This window comes from Heterodontus francisci, unplaced genomic scaffold (assembly GCF_036365525.1).
Source record: "Heterodontus francisci isolate sHetFra1 unplaced genomic scaffold, sHetFra1.hap1 HAP1_SCAFFOLD_800, whole genome shotgun sequence".
NCBI lineage: Eukaryota > Metazoa > Chordata > Chondrichthyes > Heterodontiformes > Heterodontidae > Heterodontus > Heterodontus francisci.
Genome location: NW_027142223.1, coordinates 300088 through 323677, shown reverse-complemented (window position 1 = coordinate 323677; position 23590 = coordinate 300088). Strand labels below are relative to the sequence as shown.

Below are 23590 nucleotides of genomic sequence, written 5' to 3'. Positions count from 1 at the left end.
ACTAAAACTGGACACAGTACTCCAGATGTGTCTCACCAGGGTCCTGTACAGCTGTAGCAAAACTTCCCTACTTTTATATTCCGTTCCCCTTGCAGTAAACGACAACACTAATTACTCACCCTGGCTGAATATTAACCTTTTGTGATTCGTGTACCTGTTCACCCAGATCCCTCTGTACCACCGCGTTCTCCAGTCTCTCTCCATCTAAATAACACTCTGCGTTTCTCTTCCTCCTGACAAAGTGGACATTTCACATTTTCCCACATTATACTCCATCTGACAAGTTTCTGCCCACTCACTCAGCGAACCGATCTAAATCTCCTTCAGCCTGCACCACTGAGTTTTTCGTGCACTGCCCCTTTAAGAGAAAATGGGCGGCTGCATCTAAAAGGTAGATGTTCCCACACCGGGAATCGAACCCGGGCCGCCTGGGTGAAAACCAGGAATCCTAACCACTAGACCATGTGGGAACTGCAACTTATCGCACAGCACTGAGGCAGACAAGGGTGCTAACAGTGCAAGCACCGATCACCCATGGAAACGAGGGGCTGAATGGTCTTCTTCCAATGCAGTATGATTCTATGTTGATCATGGTCCCATTCATTGCATTATTGCTCGATGGCTGTGAGTGAAGGGGCCTTCTCCTCTGAGGCTGCCCCTGCTGGTCTTCCTGTCTTCCTTACAGCCTCTCAGACGTAGGAAAACCCGTTGAATTCATCCAGAATCAAAAGTCTATCGTCCTTTACCTTTTGCAATATTGAGAGCCCATAAGTCTGGCCGTATCAGACCCGCCTGAGCCTTCCTTTGTTTGCAGGTGCTAGCAATTGCAACTCCAATTTGCATTTTCAGAGCCCCCGGCTCCCTGTTTACAATCTGAGAGTGTGGGAGAGCGAAACCCATTGTCCGTCAGGTTTACAACGTTGCTCTCAGCTTTCAAATGGGTGTTTGAGGAGTGTTCCTTGTTGTCAATGGTCACCAAGACCGCTGGGCTTGTTGCTGGGCAGACGTGGTGTGACATCACATGTCTCCAAGTCCTTTTTACCCCGCATTAAAAATCCCAACGCCATCCCTCGCCGACTCTTGGCAGGAGGGGGCGAGGCGAACACCGTGTCAGCCTGGGCACAGCTCCTGCCATGGTCGGCACGTGACCATGGAGGACACCACAGGGCCCAAGGCCAGCTCGTGACGGAGGTAAACATTTATCGAAAAGGCCCCATAAGGCAGCCCACGCGTATCTGGGCCAATCGACGCTGAGGAGGATGAGGTGAACTCTGTTTAAAATGGCGATGGGCGACGCGACCCCGCTGGCGAATGGCGTTCAGGGACGCAGGAAGCGGGCAAAATTCGCCACACACTCAGGGGGTGTGGGCAAGGGGGAGAGACGGGTGGGCTTGACCTGGACCAATGGAGGGCAACAATGGAGGACATGCCCCTGCCCAGTGGAGACCACGCCCATGTCCAGTGGAGGACACGCCCCTGCCCAGTGGAGGCCACGCCCCTGTCCAGTGGAGGACACGCCCCTGCCCAGTGGAGGACACGCCCCTGCCCAGTGGAGGACGCGCCCCGTGCAGTGGAGGCCACACCCCTGTCCAGCGGAGACCACGCCCATGCCCAGTGGAGGCCACGCCCCTCTTGCTCTTTCTTTGCCTTGGAGGGAACAAGAGGAACCTTTCAAACGCCCCGTCATCGCTCGCTGTCCTCCTATTGGCTGAGATACATGTCACTAAACCCCCCCACCCCCCAACCAGGCCCAGCCCTCCTTTATTGTATTTTGTTTTGATTGGATCCTCGTCACCCCGCCTCCCAATGTCCGTTCTGGCCAATAGGAGAAGCGGATCAATCCCCGCTGCACCGGCGATTGGTGGATGCAGCTGGCTCAGACATCATTGTTTGCCCGCCCCACCTGCGCCTGATTGGGCGGTTGCTCAGTTTGTCCCGCCTCCTTCCCCCTCCCCCCACCCCGCCGTCCGCCCGTTGGCCGTTAGGAGAGGTTTGGCGAGAGCGCCAGGCCCCGCCCTGCCGCTCTCGCCGATTGGACAGCGCGCCTGTCATTCGCAGCAAAGGCGTTCACCGATTGGTTGCCAGGGGAGCCGCGAGGGTCCCGTCCCCGCCCATTCTGCTCGGTGATTGGTCCGAGCGCTCGAGCGATCGTCCAGCTGGGTCTTTTCAGCCGGCTCCCCGCCCCGGGCTCTCGGAGCCGGCTCCAGCCGCCGGACATTGGGTCGCAGCCGATCGCCTCCGCCACGGTAAGGCTCCGTCGCTGGCCCCGGTCTCCCATCAACACCCCTTCCCCCTCCCCGCCTCATGAATATGTAAATCTTAATTATTGCCGCCCTTCACCGGCCCCACTGTCTTACGGGTGATGGACAGTCACTCCATCCAATCAGGGACCTTCGACGCCCCCCCAGCCCCACCCCCCCCCGGCTTGCAGCCAATGGCGTGGAGCCCGGGGGCGGGGCTTGGAGGGCTGGATGGTCCGGCGCCCAATAGAGAGGGTTCAACCCCCACCTGGGGAGGGGGCACCAAATAAACCCCCACCTGGGGAGGGGGCACCAAATAAACCCCCACCTGGGGAGGGGGCACCAAATAAACCCCCACCTGGGGAGGGGGCACCAAATAAACCCCCACCTGGGGAGGGGGCACTGGGTAAACCCCCACCTGGGGAGGGGGCACCAAATAAACCCCCACCTGGGGAGGGGGCACTGGGTAAACCCCCACCTGGGGAGGGGGCACCAAATAAACCCCCACCTGGGGAGGGGGCACCAAATAAACCCCCACCTGGGGAGGGGGCACTGGGTAAACCCCCACCTGGGGAGGGGGCACCAAATAAACCCCCACCTGGGGAGGGGGCACCAAATAAACCCCCACCTGGGGAGGGGGCACCAAATAAACCCCCACCTGGGGAGGGGGCACCAAATAAACCCCCACCTGGGGAGGGGGCACTGGGTAAACCCCCACCTGGGGAGGGGGCACCAAATAAACCCCCACCTGGGGAGGGGGCACCAAATAAACCCCCACTTGGGGAGGGGGCACCAAATAAACCCCCACCTGGGGAGGGGACACCGGGTAAATCCCCACCTGGGGAGGGGGCACCAAATAAACCCCCACCTGGGGAGGGGACACCGGGTAAATCCCCACCTGGGGAGGGGGCACCAAATAAACCCCCACCTGGGGAGGGGGCACTGGGTAAACCCCCACCTGGGGAGGGGACACCGGGTAAATCCCCACCTGGGGAGGGGGCACCAAATAAACCCCCACCTGGGGAGGGGGCACTGGGTAAATCCCCACCTGGGGAGGGGGCACCGGGTAAACCCCCACCTGGGGAGGGGGCACCAAATAAACCCCCACCTGGGGAGGGGGCACCGGGTAAACCCCCACCTGGGGAGGGGGCACCAAATAAACCCCCACCTGGGGAGGAGGCACCAAATAAACCCCCACCTGGGGAGGGGGCACTGGGTAAATCCCCACCTGGGGAGGGGGCACCAAATAAACCCCCACCTGGGGAGGGGGCACTGGGTAAACCCCACGTGGGGAGGGGGCACTGGGTAAACCCCCACCTGGGGAGGGGGCACCAAATAAACCCCCACCTGTGGAGGGGGCACTGGGTAAACCCCCACCTGGGGAGGGGGCACCAAATAAACCCCCACCTGGGGAGGGGGCACCAAATAAACCCCCACCTGGGGAGGGGGCACCGGGTAAACCCCCACCTGGGGAGGGGGCATTGGGTAAACCCCCACCTGGGGAGGGGGCACTGGGTAAACCCCCACCTGGGGAGGGGGCACCAAATAAACCCCCACCTGGGGAGGGGGCACTGGGTAAACCCCCACCTGGGGAGGGGGCATCGGGTAAACCCCCACCTGGGGAGGGGGCTCCGGGTAAACCCCCACCTGGGGAGGGGGCACCGGGTAAACCCCCACCTGGGGAGGGGGCACCAAATAAACCCCCACCTGGGGAGGGGGCACTGGGTAAACCCCCACCTGGGGAGGGGGCACCGGGTAAACCCCCACCTGGGGAGGGGGCACTGGGTAAACCCCCACCTGGGGAGGGGGCACCAAATAAACCCCCACCTGGGGAGGGGGCACCGGGTAAACCCCCACCTGGGGAGGGGGCACCAAATAAACCCCCACCTGGGGAGGGGGCACCGGGTAAACCCCCACCTGGGGAGGGGGCACCAAATAAACCCCCACCTGGGGAGGGGGCACCGGGTAAACCCCCACCTGGGGAGGGGGCACCAAGTAAACCCCCACCTGGGGAGGGGGCACCGGGTAAAACCCCACCTGGGGAGGGGGCACCAAATAAACCCCCACCTGGGGAGGGGGCACCGGGTAAACCCCCACCTGGGGAGGGGGCACTGGGTAAACCCCCACCTGGGGAGGGGGCACTGGGTAAACCCCCACCTGGGGAGGGGGCACCAAATAAACCCCCACCTGGGGAGGGGGCACCAAATAAACCCCCACCTGGGGAGGGGGCACTGGGTAAACCCCCACCTGGGGAGGGGGCACCGGGTAAATCCCCACCTGGGGAGGGGGCACCAAATAAACCCCCACCTGGGGAGGGGGCACCGGGTAAACCCCCACCTGGGGAGGGGGCACCAAATAAACCCCCACCTGGGGAGGGGGCACCGGGTAAACCCCCACCTGGGGAGGGGGCACTGGGTAAACCCCCACCTGGGGAGGGGGCACCGGGTAAACCCCCACCTGGGGAGGGGGCACCAAATAAACCCCCACCTGGGGAGGGGGCACCGGGTAAACCCCCACTTGGGGAGGGGGCACCGGGTAAATCCCCACCTGGGGAGGGGGCACCGGGTAAACCCCCACCTGGGGAGGGGGCACCGGGTAAACCCCCACCTGGGGAGGGGGCACCGGGTAAACCCCCACCTGGGGAGGGGACACCAAATAAACCCCCACCTGGGGAGGGGGCACCGGGTAAACCCCCACCTGGGGAGGGGGCACTGGGTAAATCCCCACCTGGGGAGGGGGCACTGGGTAAACCCCCACCTGGGGAGGGGGCACTGGGTAAACCCCCACCTGGGGAGGGGGCACCAAATAAACCCCCACCTGGGGAGGGGGCACCGGGTAAACCCCCACCTGGGGAGGGGGAACCAAATAAACCCCCACCTGGGGAGGGGGCACCGGGTAAACCCCCACCTGGGGAGGGGGCACCGGGTAAATCCCCACCTGGGGAGGGGGCACCAAATAAACCCCCACCTGGGGAGGGGGCACCGGGTAAACCCCCACCTGGGGAGGGGGCACCAAATAAACCCCCACCTGGGGAGGGGGCACCGGGTAAACCCCCACCTGGGGAGGGGGCACCGGGTAAACCCCCACCTGGGGAGGGGGCACTGGGTAAATCCCCACCTGGGGAGGGGGCACCGGGTAAATCCCCACCTGGGGAGGGGGCACCAAATAAACCCCCACCTGGGGAGGGGGCACCGGGTAAACCCCCACCTGGGGAGGGGGCACCAAATAAACCCCCACCTGGGGAGGCGGCACTGGGTAAACCCCCACCTGGGGAGGGGGCACTGGGTAAACCCCCACCTGGGGAGGGGGCACCGGGTAAACCCCCACCTGGGGAGGGATCACTGGGTAAACCCCCACCTGGGGAGGGGGCACTGGGTAAACCCCCACCTGGGGAGGGGGCACCAAATAAACCCCCACCTGGGGAGGGGGGCACCGGGTAAACCCCCACTTGGGAGGGGGCACCGGGTAAACCCCCACCTGGGGAGGGGGCACTGGGTAAATCCCCACCTGGGGACGGGTCACTGGGTAAACCCCCACCTGGGGAGGGGGCACCGGGTAAACCCCCACCTGGGGAGGGGGCACTGGGTAAACCCCCACCTGGGGAGGGGGCACTGGGTAAACCCCCACCTGGGGAGGGGGCACCGGGTAAACCCCCACCTGGGGAGGGGACACCAAATAAACCCCCACCTGGGGAGGGGGCACCGGGTAAACCCCCACCTGGGGAGGGGGCACCGGGTAAATCCCCACCTGGGGAGGGGGCACCAAATAAACCCCCACCTGGGGAGGGGACACCAAATAAATCCCCACCTGGGGAGGGGGCACCAAATAAATCCCCACCTGGGGAGGGGGCACCAAATAAACCCCCACCTGGGGAGGGGGCACCGGGTAAACCCCCACCTGGGGAGGGGACACCAAATAACCCCCCACCTGGGGAGGGGGCACCGGGTAAACCCCCACCTGGGGAGGGGGCACTGGGTAAATCCCCACCTGGGGAGGGGGCACTGGGTAAACCCCCACCTGGGGAGGGGGCACCGGGTAAACCCCCACCTGGGGAGGGGGCACCAAATAAACCCCCACCTGGGGAGGGGGCACCGGGTAAACCCCCACCTGGGGAGGGGGCACCAAATAAACCCCCACCTGGGGAGGGGGCACCGGGTAAACCCCCACCTGGGGAGGGGGCACCAAATAAACCCCCACCTGGGGAGGGGGCACCGGGTAATCCCCCACCTGGGGAGGGGGCACCAAATAAACCCCCACCTGGGGAGTGGGCACCGGGTAAACCCCCACCTGGGGAGGGGGCACCGGGTAAACCCCCACCTGGGGAGGGGGCACTGGGTAAACCCCCACCTGGGGAGGGGGCACCGGGTAAACCCCCACCTGGGGAGGGCGCACCAAATAAACCCCCACCTGGGGAGGGGGCACCAAATAAACCCCCACCTGGGGAGGGGGCACTGGGTAAACCCCCACCTGGGGAGGGGGCACCGGGTAAATCCCCACCTGGGGAGGGGGCACCAAATAAACCCCCACCTGGGGAGGGGGCACCGGGTAAACCCCCACCTGGGGAGGGGGCACCAAATAAACCCCCACCTGGGGAGGGGGCACTGGGTAAACCCCCACCTGGGGAGGGGGCACTGGGTAAACCCCCACCTGGGGAGGGGGCACCGGGTAAACCCCCACCTGGGGAGGGATCACTGGGTAAACCCCCACCTGGGGAGGGGGCACTGGGTAAACCCCCACCTGGGGAGGGGGCACCAAATAAACCCCCACCTGGGGAGGGGGCACCGGGTAAACCCCCACCTGGGGAGGGGGCACTGGGTAAATCCCCACCTGGGGAGGGGGCACCGGGTAAACCCCCACCTGGGGAGGGGGCACTGGGTAAACCCCCACCTGGGGAGGGGGCACTGGGTAAACCCCCACCTGGGGAGGGGGCACTGGGTAAACCCCCACCTGGGGAGGGGGCATCGGGTAAACCCCCACCTGGGGAGGGGACACCAAATAAACCCCCACCTGGGGAGGGGGCACTGGGTAAACCCCCACCTGGGGAGGGGGCACTGGGTAAATCCCCACCTGGGGAGGGGGCACTGGGTAAATCCCCACCTGGGGAGGGGGCACCAAATAAACCCCCACCTGGGGAGGGGGCACCAAATAAATCCCCACCTGGGGAGGGGGCACCAAATAAACCCCCACCTGGGGAGGGGGCACCGGGTAAACCCCCACCTGGGGAGGGGGCACTGGGTAAACCCCCACCTGGGGAGGGGGCACCAAATAAAACCCCACCTGGGGAGGGGGCACCGGGTAAACCCCCACCTGGGGAGGGGGCACCAAATAAACCCCCACCTGGGGAGGGGGCACCAAATAAACCCCCACCTGGGGAGGGGGCACTGGGTAAACCCCCACTTGGGGAGGGGGCACCAAATAAACCCCCACTTGGGGAGGGGGCACCAAATAAATCCCCACCTGGGGAGGGGGCACCAAATAAACCCCCACCTGGGGAGGGGGCACTGGTTAAACACCCACCTGGGGAGGGGGCACCAAATAAACCCCCACCTGGGGAGGGGGCACTGGGTAAACCCCCACCTGGGGAGGGGGCACCAAATAAACCCCCACCTGGGGAGGAGGCACCAAATAAACCCCCACCTGGGGAGGGGGCACTGGGTAAACCCCCACCTGGGGAGGGGGCACCAAATTAACCCCCACCTGGGGAGGGGGCACTGGGTAAATCCCCTCCTAGGGAGGGGGCACCAAATAAACCCCCACCTGGGGAGGGGGCACCAAATAAACCCCCAGCTGGGGAGGGGGCACTGGGTAAATCCCCACCTGGGGAGGGGGCACCAAATAAACCCCCACCTGGGGAGGGGGCACTGGGTAAACCCCCACATGGGGAGGAGGCACCAAATAAACCCCCACCTGGGGAGGGGGCACCGGGTAAACCCCCACCTGGGGAGGGGGCACCAAATAAACCCCCACCTGCGGAGGGGGCACCAAATAAACCCCCACCTGTGGGGGGGGCACTGGGTAAACCCCCACCTGGGGAGGGGGCACCAAATAAATCCCCACCTGGGGAGGTGGCACCGGGTAAACCCCCACCTGGGGAGGGGGCACTGGGTAAACCCCCACCTGGGGAGGAGGCACCAAGTGACATGCGGGAAGTGTAACTGTTGATGGATTGAGTGTATAGTGGTTGACAGATTGGCAGTGTGACTGTTGACGGACTGCCAGTCTGACTGTTGACAGACTGCCAGTGTGACTGTTGACGGACTGTCGGTGTGACTGTTGACGGACTGTCGGTGTGACTGTTGACGGACTGCCAGTGTGACTGTTGACGGACTGCCAGTGTGACTGCTGACGGACTGCCAGTGTGACTGCTGACGGACTGCCAGTGTGACTGTTGACGGATTGCCAGTGTGACTGTTGACGGACTGTCAGTGTGACTGTTGACGGACTGCCAGTGTGACTGATGACGGACTGCCAGTGTGACTGATGACGGACTGCCATGTTACAGCTGACGGACTGCCAGTGTGACTGCTGACGGACTGCCAGTGTGAATGTTGACGGATTGCCAGTGTGACTGTTGACGGACTGTCAGTGTGACTGTTGACGGACTGTCAGTGTGACTGTTGACGGACTGCCAGTGTGACTGTTGACGGACTGCCAGTGTGACTGTTGGCGGACTGCCAGTGTGACTGTTGACGGACTGCCAGTGTGACTGATGACGGACTGCCATGTCACAGCTGACGGACTGCCAGTGTGACTGCTGATGGACTGCCATGTCACAGCTGACGGACTGTCAGTGTGACTGTTGACGGACTGTCAGTGTGACTGTTGACGGACTGTCAGTGTGACTGTTGACGGATTGCCAGTGTGACTGTTGTCTGACTGCCAGTGTGACTGTTGGTGGACTGCCAGTGTGACTGTTGGTGGACTGCCAGTGTGACTGATGGCGGACTGCCAGTGTGACTGATGGCGGACTGCCAGTGTGACTGATGGCGGACTGCCAGTGTGACTGTTGGCGGACTGCCAGTGTGACTGATGGCGGACTAACTGCCAATAGCTGCTCTCTTACAGGAGACGAGATGAGCGCTGGAGTGACAGAGGTTCCTGGACTCTTTGAAGTGTAGAAGCCACCTTCAGATTTCTGGAGTCAGGCCAAACTCCACACCCTGTTGTAGGAATGTTTACCAGCAGCTCAGCCCATGTTGGACGATGGGATGCTCCTAGACGCAGCAAAGGACGAGGCCACGTGCAGCAGGAATGTGCAGCCTTCAGTCTGTTACATGACGGGGAGGAGAAGCTGAAATGTGTGAGTGACTTGTCTCCATTGTCAATATTTGGCAGTATTCTGTCCCTGTGGGTGCTGTGTTTGTGTCGCATTGGGAAACTGTTAGGCCACGATATCAAGCTGGAACTGTATTCCATCTATCCACACAGGCCAGAATGCAGCATTGCTGCTTATAGACTGGGTTACCTGTGTACTGTACAGTGTGGACTCCGGGTTACCCGTGTCCTGTACAGTGTGGACTCCGGGTTACCCGTGTCCTGTACAGTGTGGACTCCGGGTTCCCCGTGTCCTGTGCAGTGTGGACTCCGGGTTCCCCGTGTCCTGTACAGTGTGGACTCTGGGTTCCCCGTGTCCTGTGCAGTGTGGACTCCGGGTTCCCCGTGTCCTGTGCAGTGTGGACTCCGGGTTCCCCGTGTCCTGTGCAGTGTGGACTCCGGGTTCCCCGTGTCCTGTGCAGTGTGGACTCCGGGTTCCCCGTGTCCTGTGCAGTGTGGACTCCGGGTTCCCCGTGTCCTGTGCAGTGTGGACTCCGGGTTCCCCGTGTCCTGTACAGTGTGGACTCCGGGTTCCCCGTGTCCTGTACAGTGTGGACTCCGGGTTCCCCGTGTCCTGTGCAGTGTGGACTCCGGGTTCCCCGTGTCCTGTGCAGTGTGGACTCCGGGTTCCCCGTGTCCTGTGCAGTGTGGACTCCGGGTTCCCCGTGTCCTGTGCAGTGTGGACTCCGGGTTCCCCGTGTCCTGTGCAGTGTGGACTCCGGGTTCCCCGTGTCCTGTGCAGTGTGGACTCCGGGTTCCCCGTGTCCTGTGCAGTGTGGACTCCGGGTTCCCCGTGTCCTGTACAGTGTGGACTCTGGGTTCCCCGTGTCCTGTACAGTGTGCACTCCGGGTTACCCGTGTCCTGTACAGTGTGGACTCCGGGTTACCCGTGTATTGTACAGTGTGCACTCCGAGTTACCCGTGTACTGTACAGTGTGCACTCCGGGTTACCCGTGTACTGTACAGTGTGCACTCCGGGTTACCCGTGTACTGTACAGTGTGCACTCCGGGTTCCCCGTGTACTGTACAGTGTGCACTCTGGGTTCCCCGTGTCCTGTACAGTGTGCACTCCGGGTTACCCGTGTCCTGTACAGTGTGGACTCCGGGTTACCCGTGTATTGTACAGTGTGCACTCCGAGTTACCCGTGTACTGTACAGTGTGCACTCTGGGTTACCCGTGTACTGTACAGTGTTGTTGTAAACTAGGTCATATTTCTTTTAAGATGTTCCTTTGCCGATGTAACTGTCATATCTTTTAATGTATTTTCCCAAACTAGCTCAGCCAATTTGCCCCTAATACCTTCATAATTTCCTTTGTTGAAATTTTTCTCCCTGGCTTTAGACTAGCCTTCCTCACCTTCAAACCTAATATAAAATTCTATCATATTCTGTGGAAATCTTGCTGCCTCTCTTGTGATAATCCTGACTCTTGCAGACTTGAGAAGAATTGTTTCTGTTGTTGGGTTGAGAGAGAGTACTCGTCCTCTGATTGGGTTTTCTGCCCTCTGTCCCCAGGGGGGCGCAGGCAGTGCGGGAGATCAGGCTGTGTTAAGACCGAGGGATGAGGAGCAGGAGGAGGAGGAAGATGTGGACGTGGATCATGTCTGGGTGCTGACGCTGCCACTGCAGGCTCATCATGCCATGGAGAAGATGGAGGAGTTTGTGTTCAAGGTGAGCTGCAGTCTCGGGAGAGTCACGCCTGCTGTCGCTGTTACTCAACGCTGAAGCACACCGAGTGGAAACCTGGCTCCCGCTTCAGCCCCGACTTCCTCATGCCTGGTGTGGGAGGTGGAATTCTGCAGAATGCAAAGGAGTTGCCAATGATTTGCGCTGGGACTGAAGAGGGTGTACTAAAGAGAGCGTGTGAGAATAAGGAGAGAAATCTTTCATAGAGAAGGGTGTCGGGTGGATAAGTCATTCAAGCTCTTGTGCAGCAAAATTCTGCGATTGCAAGCCACAGATTTTGAGGTCTGAGGTGAATGTGCGCGCTCCATTCTGTATCAGTGCGTGCATCTGTATGCATCATTCTGTGACTGTGTGTGTCCCATTCTGTGGCCCGTGTGTGTGCTGACTCAATGCTGTCTCCGCACCTGGCTGCTCTGGTTAAGTTTGCTTGACACCTTTATTACATCACAGCCAATGCCCTTACCATACTGTATATTTAAAGTGACTAATACTGGCTGGAGGTGGGTTACTGCAAGTTAGCAGCTAATTCATCCACAGGCTGATTATCTGGGTTATGGTGCAACCAGTCTCAGGTTAGGTGTGCGTGTGCGTGAGTGTGTGTGTCTCCGACATGGGGAGGGACACAGCGAGAGGTGTACACACTGACGGGTGTGTGAATGTGTATACACGGGGAGGGACAGAGAGAGAGAGGTGTACACACTGACGGATGTGTGAATGTGTATACACGGGGAGGGACACACAGAGAGAGGTGTACACACTGACGGATGTGTGAATGTGTATACACAGGAGGAGGGACACACAGAGAGGTGTACACACTGACAGATGTGTGAATGTGTATACACAGGGGGAGGGACACACAGAGAGAGGTGTACACACTGACGGATGTGTGAATGTGTATACACGGGGAGGAAATAGAGAGGTGTACACACTGACGGATGTGTGAATGTGTATACACGGGGAGGAAATAGAGAGGTGTACACACTGACAGATGTGTGAATGTGTATACACGGGGAGGAAATAGAGAGGTGTACACACTGACGGATGTGTGAATGTGTATACACAGGGGGAGGGACACACAGAGAGAGGTGTACACACTGACAGATGTGTGAATGTGTATACACAGGGGGAGGGACACACAGAGAGAGGTGTACACACTGACGGATGTGTGAATGTGTATACACGGGGAGGAAATAGAGAGGTGTACACACTGACGGATGTGTGAATGTGTATACACGGGGAGGAAACAGAGAGGTGTACACACTGACCGATGTGTGAATGTGTATACACGGTGTTACGACCAGTTGAGCAATGTGTCTAGGGGGTCTCTTGCTGTCTTCACCTGGTCTTATTGTAACAGGGTTTAATTTTACACACACTGTTTTGCGCTCTCCCTTTGTGAATCCGTGTTCACAGTTTCTAATTATCTGGCAAATAATGGAGCACAGACAGGCTTTCTTTGGTTTAAAGCGGCAAAAGGGAATTTATGAAACCTTCAACTTAATTCGAATCCGGTTCACACCTGCGGATATACGATGCGCTCACGCGAGCACGCACACGCGATATAAACATACAAGATAGGGACAGAAAAGAGCAGACGAAGAGATCAGGCGAACAGTTGGAGGCAATATCTTGTTACTGTTTCTCGAGCTCTCTGTCGTCTTTGATTGTAGTTATATTCTTGCGTTTCGCTGGGGCCCAGTAACCGTCTTAAAACTTTGTTCACGCGGCAAACCTTATTCTCTTGGAGTTGCACGTCTCTTCGATGGTTTCAGTTCACTGAGAGGTAGGTAGCAGGCAGGCAGGCAGGCAGGATGTGTTCTTAGTTGCAGGAGAGTACACAGCGTTCTGCTCGGCAATTCTTTTGTCTGGGAGTTCAAATTCAAAAAGCTCCCAGAGTGCACCGCAGATTAGTCATGTGACTGCTTCCTAATATGGAACAGTCTCTTCACATCCCTTGTTGGAGGCTCAAATTTCTCTGCCCCAGCCAGCTAGCCACGTGACAAAAACTAGTCTGACCACTTCTGTGTATTGGAGAGCCACTGCTGGATTCCCCCATTGTTTCAACATGGTCTGTTACCATGGAAATGTCTTTCCAGTCAGAGATTGCAATTTTTAAAGTTTTAATGTTCATGTGGCGAAATAATGTGTGCCTCAGTCTTGGCAGGTGGGTGTTTGCATGACAATGGGGGGAGAGACACAGAAAGGTGTACACACTGACGATGTGTGAATGTGTATACACGGGGAGGGGCACAGGGAGATGTACACACTGACGATGTGTGAATGTGTATACACGGGGAGGGGCACAGGGAGATGTACACACTGACGATGTGTGAATGTGTATACACGGGGAGGGGTACAGGGAGATGTACACACTGACGGATGTGTGAATGTGTATACACGGGGAGGGGCACAGGGAGATGTACATACTGACGGATGTGTGAATGTGTATACACGGGGAGGGGTACAGGGAGATGTACACACTGACGGATGTGTGAATGTGTATACACGGGGAGGGGTACAGGGAGATGTACACACTGACGGATGTGTGAATGTGTATACACGGGGAGGGGCACAGGGAGATGTACACACTGACGATGTGTGAATGTGTATACACGGGGAGGGGCACAGGGAGATGTACATACTGACGGATGTGTGAATGTGTATACACGGGGAGGGGTACAGGGAGATGTACATACTGACGGATGTGTGAATGTGTATACACGGGGAGGGGCACAGGGAGATGTACACACTGACGGATGTGTGAATGTGTATACACGGGGAGGGGCACAGGGAGATGTACACACTGATGGATGTGTGAATGTGTATACATGATGAGGGACACAGATGTGTACGCACTGATGGATGTGTGAATGTGTATACATGATGAAAGACATAGATGTGTACGCACTGATGGATGTGTGAATGTGTATACACTGGGAGGGACGCAGAGAGGTTTACGCACTGATGGATGTGTGAATGTGTATACACGATGAGGGACACAGATGTGTACGCACTGATGGATGTGTGAATGTGTATACATGATGAAAGACATAGATGTGTACGCACTGATGGATGTGTGAATGTGTATACATGATGAGGGACACAGATGTGTACGCACTGATGGATGTGTGAATGTGTATACACGATGAGGGACACAGATGTGTACGCACTGATGGATGTGTGAAGGGGCACAGGGAGATGTACGCAGGAAGGAAGAGTGTGGTGCATCCACACACACAGACTGGTGTACAGCCAGGCTTAGTCAATGCTGATTGTTGTGACAGTTTTCACAGGGTTCAGGCTGGTACTGATGGTGTTTTGATGATGTGACTTTGTATATGTGTGTGTGTGACAGAGCGATGCTCTAGTAGTCAACGGCCAGGGCAATGTAACACACAGCGTAACGAGGGGAATGTAGCGGTCGCAGACAGTGAGGGACAGGGGTCTGGCATCAGACTGAGGAAGAAGAGCAGTGTGGTGCTGTTGACAGGCTTCCACAAGGTACAGAGAAACATCGATGTCGGTCTCTGAGCAGCTCAGACTGTAACGTAAACCCAGCAGGCTTCCCAGATCACTGATTTGCCCCCCTTCCCGTCTGGAGACTGGGAGGTTAGGGTTCAGCGGGTGTTGCTGCTCGCCTCTTACTGTGTGAGCCTGGACAATGAGCGGTTCAGGGGATGTGTACTCAGTCCTTACGGGTGGGGGGGGGCATTACAGTCTTATCTTTGTCAAATGCCCACAAGCAGGAGTTGAGACAGGGATCAGATGCAGGAACGCTTGCTTTCCCTTGTTTATCTCCCCTCTCTAGCCCAGGGCACTGAATCCATCCACCGCCTGTCACCTTCCCCATCCCCCATCCCCAAACTGCTGCCCAGATTTACCCAGGGATGCAACCTGGGCCCCGCACAGGCCCTCCCATCGTGCCTGTGTCATCTCTTTGAAAGAGCTATCCAGTTAGTCCCACTCTCCCTCTTGCTCTTTCCCCCATACCCCTGTAAATTTCTCCCCTTCCAGTATTTCTCCGATTCCCCTTTTGAAAGTTACTATTGAATCTGCTTCCACCGCCCTTTCAGGCAGCGCGTTCCACATCACAACAACTCAGCGCGTCGAAAGAATTCTCCTCCTCTCCCCCTCTGGTTCTTTTCCCGATTATCTTAAACCTGTGTCTCTCTGGTTACCGACCCTCCTGCTAACTGGAAACAGTTTCTCCTGATTTACTCCATCGAAACCCTTCCTGATTTTGAACGCCCCGATTAAATCTCCCCTTAACCTTCTCTGCTCTGAGGAGAACAATCCCAGCTTCTCCCGGTCTCTCCACATTAACTGAAGTCCCTCATCCCTGGAACCGTTCTAGTAAATCTCCGTCCGCCCCCCTCGCCAAGGCTGCGACGCCCTTCCTAAAATGTAGAGCCCAGAATTGGATACAACTCTCCAGCTGGGGCCGAACCAGTCTTTCAGAAAAGGTTTCCTATAACTTGCTGCTCTGTGTGTATGTGCGTGTGTGTGTGTATGTGTGTGTGTATGTGTGTGTATGTGCGTGTGTATGTGTGTATGTGTGTGTGTGTGCGTGTATCTGCGTGTGTGTGTGCGTGTGTGTGCGTGTATCTGTGTGTGTGTGTGCATGTGTGTGCGTGTATCTGTGTGTCTGTGTGTGTGTGTGCGTGTATCTGTGTGTCTGTGCGTGTGTGTGCGTGTATCTGTGTGTCTGTGCGTGTGTGTGCGTGTATCTGTGTGTCTGTGTGTGGGTTCAGTCCCACACTGGATAAGAGCACGGATCGGTACAGAACCCCGTTGCTCCGACTGACGGCCTTGGTCTGTTTGCTGCTTCCTGCAGTAATCCCCTGGTGCCCTGCTGCTGTTACACGAATGGGTAAGGCCGTACTGCCTGGCACCCGTCTCTCCCGCCAGTGGCAGCACTGTGGCGTCAGACCCGCCATTGCGGTCAGTTGCCCCCCAGCCGGCTGAAGGGTTGACCATCCTGTGAGTGACCGGGAGCCGGGAGCGCGGCATTCACTGCCAGGCATCTTATATTCCTCTACCTTTCCCCGAGTACCGGGTGTGTGTGTGTGTGTGTGTCTGTGTGTGATTGATTGATTTCCCTGGTGCTCGCTCGCTCTCTCTCTCTCTCTCTCTCTGCAGGTTTGGGAGGGGAGGTGGCGAGTTATTCCACATGATGTACTGCCCGACTGGCTGAAGGACAATGACTTCCTCCTGCATGGGCACCGGCCCCCCATGCCCTCCTTCCGGGCGTGCTTTCGCAGCATCTTCAGACTTCACACTGAGACTGGCAACATCTGGACGCATTTAATAGGTACCCCCCTCCCCCCCCCCCCCCGCCCGCCACTCCCCTCACCCCGTCATTCCACTCCACAGCCGTACCAGCTGCAGTAGCGTAATGTCTCTGTACTTAAATGGCCCCGTTTATCACAGTGCTGTGACGTGTGGGGGCTGCGTAAATATATTAAAATATGCTGCCCAGCCCTGCGACGCTGCAGCCTCTCGGATCTCACTGCCTGCGCGTACAAAACTCCCTCCCCTGCTGACTCTGCCTTCTGCTCCTCTGCCAGGTTTCCTCTTCTTCCTCATCCTCGGCGTTATCTACATGTTCAGGCCCAACATTAACTTTGTGGCCCCGGTGCAGGAGAAGGTCGTCTTTGGCATGTTCTTCCTGGGAGCCGTCCTGTGCCTCTGCTTCTCCTGGCTCTTCCACACGGTCTACTGCCACTCCGAGAAAGTCTCCCGCACATTCTCCAAGTAAGTGCCACTGCCCGTTTCGTCCCGACAGAGCCTGACGAGAGAGAGGGTAGCAATAGTGAGCTACGTGGGAGAGGGTTACAGGCTGGAGTCTAATTGAGGTGTTTTTATATATATATAAAACAACAGATACAGGGGAGAGAGTTACAGGCTGGAATCTAATCCAGGAGTTTTTATATATAACAACAGATACCCGGGAGTGAGTTACAGGCTGGAATCTAATTGAGGGGTTCGGGGGGTTTATATATAGAATAACAGATACCCGGGAGTGAGTTACAGACTGGAATCTAATCGAGGGGTTCGGGGAGTTTATATATAGAATAACAGATACCCGGGAGTGAGTTACAGACTGGAATCTAATCGAGGGGTTCGGGGGGTTTATATATAGAATAACAGATACCCGGGAGTGAGTTACAGGCTGGAATCTAATTGAGGGGTTCGGGGGGTTTATATATAGAATAACAGATACCCGGGAGTGAGTTACAGACTGGAATCTAATCGAGGGGTTCGGGGAGTTTATATATAGAATAACAGATATGCGGGAGTGAGTTACAGACTGGAATCTCATCAAGGGGTTCGGGGGAGGGGTTTATATATAGAATAACAGATACCCGGGAGTGAGTTACAGACTGGAATCTAATCGAGGGGTTCGGAGAGTTTATATATAGAATAACAGATACCCGGGAGTGAGTTACAGACTGGAATCTAATCGAGGGGTTCGGGGAGTTTATATATAGAATAACAGATACCCGGGAATGAGTTACAGACTGGAATCTAATCGAGGGGTTCGGGGGGTTTATATATCGAATAACAGATACCCGGGAGTGAGTTACAGACTGGAATCCAATCGAGGGGTTCGGGGGGTTTATATATCGAATAACAGATACCCGGGAGTGAGTTACAGACTGGAATCCAATCGAGGGGTTTGGGGGGTTTATATATAGAATAACAGATACCCGGGAGTGAGTTACAGACTGGAATCTAATCGAGAGGTTCGGGGAGTTTATATATAGAATAACAGATACCCGGGACTGAGTTACAGACTGGAATCTAATCGAGGGGTTCGGGTGGTTTATATATAGAATAACAGATACCCGGGAGTGAGTTGCAGACTGGAATCTAATCGAGGGGTTCGGTGTGGTTTATATATAGAATAACAGATACCCGGGAGTGAGTTACAGACTGGAATCTAATCGAGGGGTTTGGGTGGTTTATATATAGAATAACAGATACCCGGGAGTGAGTTACAGACTGGAATCTAATCGAGGGGTTTGGGGGGTTTATATATAGAATAACAGATACCCGGGAGTGAGTTACAGACTGGAATCTAATCGAGGGGTTTGGGTGGTTTATATATAGAATAACAGATACCCGGGAGTGAGTTGCAGACTGGAATCTAATCGAGGGGTTTGGGTGGTTTATATATAGAATAACAGATACCCGGGAGTGAGTTACAGACTGGAATCTAATCGAGGTGTTCGGGGAGTTTATATATAGAATAACAGATACCTGGGAGTGAGTTACACACTGGAATCCAATCGATGGGTTCGGGGGGGGTTTATATATAGAATAACAGATACCCGGGAGTGAGTTACAGGCTGGAATCTAATCGAGGGGTTCGGGGGGGGGCATTTATATATAGAATAACAGATACCCGGGAGTGAGGGCGGCACAGTGGCGCAGTGGTTAGCACCGCAGCCTCACAGCTCCAGGGACCCGGGTTCGTATTCCGGGTACTGCCTGTGTGGAGTTTGCAAGTTCTCCCTGTGTCTGCGTGGGTTTTCTCCGGGTGCTCCGGTTTCCTCCCACAAGCCAAAAGACTTGCAGGTTGATAGGTAAATTGGCCATTATAAATTGTCACTAGTATAGGTACGTGGTAGGGAAATATAGGGACAGGTGGGGATGTTTGGTAGGAATATGGGATTAGTGTAGGATTAGTATAAATGGGTGGTTGATGTTCGGCACAGACTCGGTGGGCCGAAGGGCCTGTTTCAGTGCTGTATCTCTAATCTAATCTAATCTAACAGATACCCGGGAGTGAGTTACAGACTGGAATCTAATCGAGGGGTTCGGGGAGTTTATATATAGAATAACAGATATGCGGGAGTGAGTTACAGACTGGAATCTCATCAAGGGGTTCGGGGGAGGGGTTTATATATAGAATAACAGATACCCGGGAGTGAGTTACAGACTGGAATCTAATCGAGGGGTTCGGGGAGTTTATATATAGAATAACAGATACCCGGGAGTGAGTTACAGACTGGAATCTAATCGAGGGGTTCGGGGAGTTTATATATAGAATAACAGATACCCGGGAATGAGTTACAGACTGGAATCTAATCGAGGGGTTCGGGGGGTTTATATATCGAATAACAGATACCCGGGAGTGAGTTACAGACTGGAATCCAATCGAGGGGTTTGGGGGGTTTATATATAGAATAACAGATACCCGGGAGTGAGTTACAGACTGGAATCTAATCGAGAGGTTCGGGGAGTTTATATATAGAATAACAGATACCCGGGACTGAGTTACAGACTGGAATCTAATCGAGGGGTTCGGGGGGTTTATATATAAAATAACAGATACCCGGGAGTGAGTTACAGACTGGAATCCAATCGAGGGGTTTGGGGGGTTTATATATAGAATAACAGATACCCGGGAGTGAGTTACAGGCTGGAATCTAATCGAGGGGTTTGGGGGAGTTTATATATAGAATAACAGATACCCGGGAGTGAGTTACAGGCTGGAATCTAATCAAGGGGTTCGGGGGGGTTTATATATAGAATAACAGATACCCGGGAGTGAGTTACAGACTGGAATCTAATCGAGGGGTTTGGGGGAGTTTATATATAGAATAACAGATACCTGGGGCTGAGTTACAGGCTGGACTCTGGGGCTATAACAGAGCCCAGGCTCAAAGAAAGGCAGGACTAGGTGTTAAATATTCTTGGATACAAGGTGTTCAGGAAAGATAGGAAAGGGAAAAAAGGGGCAGGGTGGCAGTATTGATTAAGGAGAGCATTGCAGTGCTGGAGAAAAAGGATGTCCCAGGGGGGTCAAGGACAGAATCAATTTGGCTGGAGCTAAGGAACAAAAAGGGTGCAGTTACATTGCTCAGTGTTGTCTACAGGCCACCAGCTAGTGGGAAGGACATGGAGGAACAAATTTGCAAGGAAACTACAGAGGTACAAAAATTATAGGGTCGTTATAATGGGAGACTTTAATTATCCAGACACAGACTGGAATAGTAGTAGTATAAAGGGCAGTGAGGGACAAGAGTTCCTAGAGTGTGCTCAGGAAAAGTTTCTACAACAGTATGTTGCTAGTCCAACGAGAAAGGAGGCACTGCTAGACCTGGTTCTTGGGAATGAGGTGGGCCAAGTGGATCAAGTATCCGTAGCAGAGCATTTAGGGGAGAGTGATCATTGTATCATAAGGTTTAGGCTGATTATAGAGAAGGACAAAGAGCAATCCAGAGTAAGAATAATTAACTGGGGGAAAGGCAACTTCAATGGGGTAAGAATGTAGCTGAAGTGAATAAATTGGAGTCAAAAGTTTGCCGGAAAGCCGGTGTCTGAATAATGGGCTCCCTTCAAAGAAGAGATATTTCAGGCACAGTCAAGCTACGTTCCCTCTAAGGGGAAAGTTGGGCAAACAAATCCAGAGCTCCCTGGCTGACAAAAGAGGTAGAGATTACGATAAAGAAGAAAAGTGTGCTCATGACAGAGACCAGGTGGAAAATACTGTTGAGAACCAGGCTGAATACAGAAGATTCAGAGGGGAAGTGAAAAATCAAATAAGAGAAGCAAAGAGAGAGCATGAAAAGAGACTGGCAGCTAACATTAAAGGAAATCCCAAAGTTTCTATAGGCGTATGAATAGTAAAAGGGTGGTAAAAGGGGGAGTGGGGCCGATTAAAGACCAACAAGGGGATTTACACATGGAGGCGGTGGGCGTAGCTGAGGTATTAACTGAATACTTTGCATCTGTCTTTACCAAGGAAGAAGATGCAATCCAGGCCATGGTGAAAGAGGAGTTGAGTCAGACACTAGAGGGGTTTAAAATTGATAAAGAGGAAGTATTAGATAGGCTGTCTGTACTTAAAGTGGATAAAGCACCAGGACCAGATGAGATGCATTCAAGGATACTGCGGGAAGTGAGGGTGGAAGTTGCAGAGGCAATGGCCAGAATTTTTCAGTCTTCCTTAGACTCGGGGGTGGTGCCAGAGGACTGGAGAATTGCAAATGTTGCACCCTTGTTCAAAAAAGGGTGTAAAAATAAGCCCAGCAACTACAGGCCAGTCAGTTTAATTTTGGTGGTGGGGAAACGTCCAGAAAAAATAATTCGAAACAAAATTAATAGTCACATAGACAAATGTGGGTTAATTTAAGGAAAGCCAGCACGGATTTGTTAAGGGAAAATCATGTTTTATTAATTTGCTGGAGTTTTTTGAGGAGGTCACAGAGAGTGTTGATGAGGGCAATGCTGTTGATGTGGTGTACATGGACTTTCAAAAGGGGTTTGATACAGTGTCACACAACAGACTTGTGAGCAAACTCGTAGCTAATGGAATAAAAGGGATGGTAGCAACATGGATATAAAACTGGCTGAGTGACAGGAAACACAGAGTAGTGGTTAATGGATGTTTTTCGGGTTGGAGGAAGGTTTGTAGTGGAGTGCCCCAGGGATCAGTGTTGGGACCCTTGCTTTTCCTGATATATATTAATGACCTAGACCTCGGTGTACAATTTCAAAGTTTGCAGATGATACGAAGCTTGGAAGCCTTGTTAACTGTGAGGAGGATAGTGTAGAACTTCAAAGGGACATAAACAAGTTGGTGGAATGGGCAGACAGGTGGCAGATGAAGTTCAATGCAGAGAAATGTGAAGTGATTCATTTTGGTAGGAAGAACATGGAGAGACAATATAGAATAAAGGGTACAATTCTAAAAGGGGTGCAGGAGCAGAGGGACCTGGGTGTATATGTGCATAAGTCATTGAAGGTGGCAGGACAGGTTGAGAGAACGGTTAATAAAGCATACAATATCCTGGGCTTTATTAATAGGGGCATAGAGTACAAGAACAAGGAAGTTATGTTGAACTTGTATAAGACACTAGTTTGGCCTCAGCTGGAGTATTGCGCCCAATTCTGGGCGCCACACTTGAGTAAAGACGTGAGGTAATTGGAGAGAGTACAGAAAAGATTCCTGAGAATGGTTTGGGGATGAGGAATTTCAGTTATGAAGATAGATTGGAGAAGTTAGGACTGTTTTCCTCGGAGAAGAGAAGGCTGAGAGGTGATTTGATAGAGGTGTTCAAAATCATGAGGGGTCTGGACAGAGTGGATAGAGAGAAACTGTTCCCACTCGTGAAAGGATCGGGAATGAGAGGGCACGGATTTAAAGTATTTGGTAAGAGAAGCAAAAGTGACATGGGGGGAGAAACGTTTTCACGCAGAGTGAAAAGAGTGAGACTGACTCACCCTCTAAATGTATAATCGCACCTGCATAACAGGAACGTCAGGGGGTCAATCCACGGACCTCAGCAAGTGTGGTGTTCGGCGTCTTGTTGGGGATGGATTACGGAGGAGCCAACAAGATGTGCTTGCAATTGTGTGTCTGTGTGTCTGGAGGTCAGTGTCAGTTTCGAGCTGGGACCTTCACTGTCCAGCCTGGTGCTGGAGCAGTCCTTCGTGTCAGTATTGGAGAAGGGCTAATTTGCAGGGTTATGGGGAAGACGCTGCGGAGTGGGACTGGACTCAAAAGAGCCGGCACAGACATGCTGGGCCGAACGGCCTCGTTTTGCCGGTTAAGTTTCCTCGATTCCACACTGGGATCATTCTGCTGCTTGTGTTCCCTGTCTGCAGGTTAGATTACTCTGGGATCGCTCTGCTGATCATGGGCAGCTTTGTACCTTGGCTGTACTACTCCTTCTACTGCTCTCCGCAGCCCAGACTCGTGTACCTTGTCATAATCTGCGTGCTGGGAATAACGGCCATCGTGGTGTCGCAGTGGGACCGCTTTGCCACGCCTCAGTACCGGGCAGTTCGTGCTGGTAAGTACTGCCCGCACTGTGCTGATTGAGGAGGGGTGGGGAAAGAGAGAGAGAGAGAGAGGGCATCGTTAATTTGCTCGTTGCTGAAATGTTGGCACAAGCAAAGGGCGGCAGGTGCCAGAAATCCATAGCAAACAACTTGGTGTAAGCAGGCAGCAGGTGAGTCAGCGTGTGTGTGGGGAAAGAGACGGCTGCAGAGCCCTGTAAACAGATATCACTGAGGAGCAAAAACAGAACTGAAGAAAAACGAGGGAGACGGAGAAACAGGCACGAGAAATCTCTGCCTGCCAGTGGCTGACGGAGATGGGAATGGGATAGCGGGAGCTGCGGGTATGGGATGTTGGGAGCTGGGAGAATGGGATAAAAAGCAAAGTGCTGGAAACACTCAGCAGGTCTGGCCGCATCTTGTGGAGAGAGAAGCAGAGTTAACGTTTCAGGTCAGTGATCTTTCATCAGAACTGGAAAAAGCTAGGAGCACCCCCCCCCCCCCACCCCCCGCACAAGCACCCCAGCCTCCACTGTGGTTGACAGGGCCCTCAACTG

The 23590-nt window shown here is 54.9% G+C and overlaps 1 protein-coding gene and 1 non-coding gene across 3 annotated transcripts in view; one reads left to right on the top strand and one right to left on the bottom strand.

Moving 5' to 3' along the window:
• Positions 1-398: 398 nt before the first annotated feature.
• On the bottom strand, positions 399-470 carry trnae-uuc (transfer RNA glutamic acid (anticodon UUC)). The gene has a single exon. It is a non-coding gene; the product is annotated as a tRNA-Glu (tRNA).
• A 1645-nt stretch (positions 471-2115) lies between these two features.
• Positions 2116-23590, top strand: part of LOC137366762 (adiponectin receptor protein 1-like) — a 34786-nt gene continuing 13311 nt past the window's right edge. The window contains exons 1-6 of one of the 2 annotated variants that reach the window (XM_068028412.1): positions 2116-2246; positions 9306-9540; positions 11070-11225; positions 16380-16551; positions 16808-16994; positions 22860-23047. In XM_068028412.1, the coding sequence (XP_067884513.1) occupies positions 9412-9540; positions 11070-11225; positions 16380-16551; positions 16808-16994; positions 22860-23047 (832 nt within the window). In that variant the 5' untranslated portion in view covers positions 2116-2246; positions 9306-9411. The remainder of the gene's footprint in view (positions 2247-9305; positions 9541-11069; positions 11226-16379; positions 16552-16807; positions 16995-22859; positions 23048-23590) is intronic. The other variant, XM_068028413.1, reaches the window with a different exon arrangement.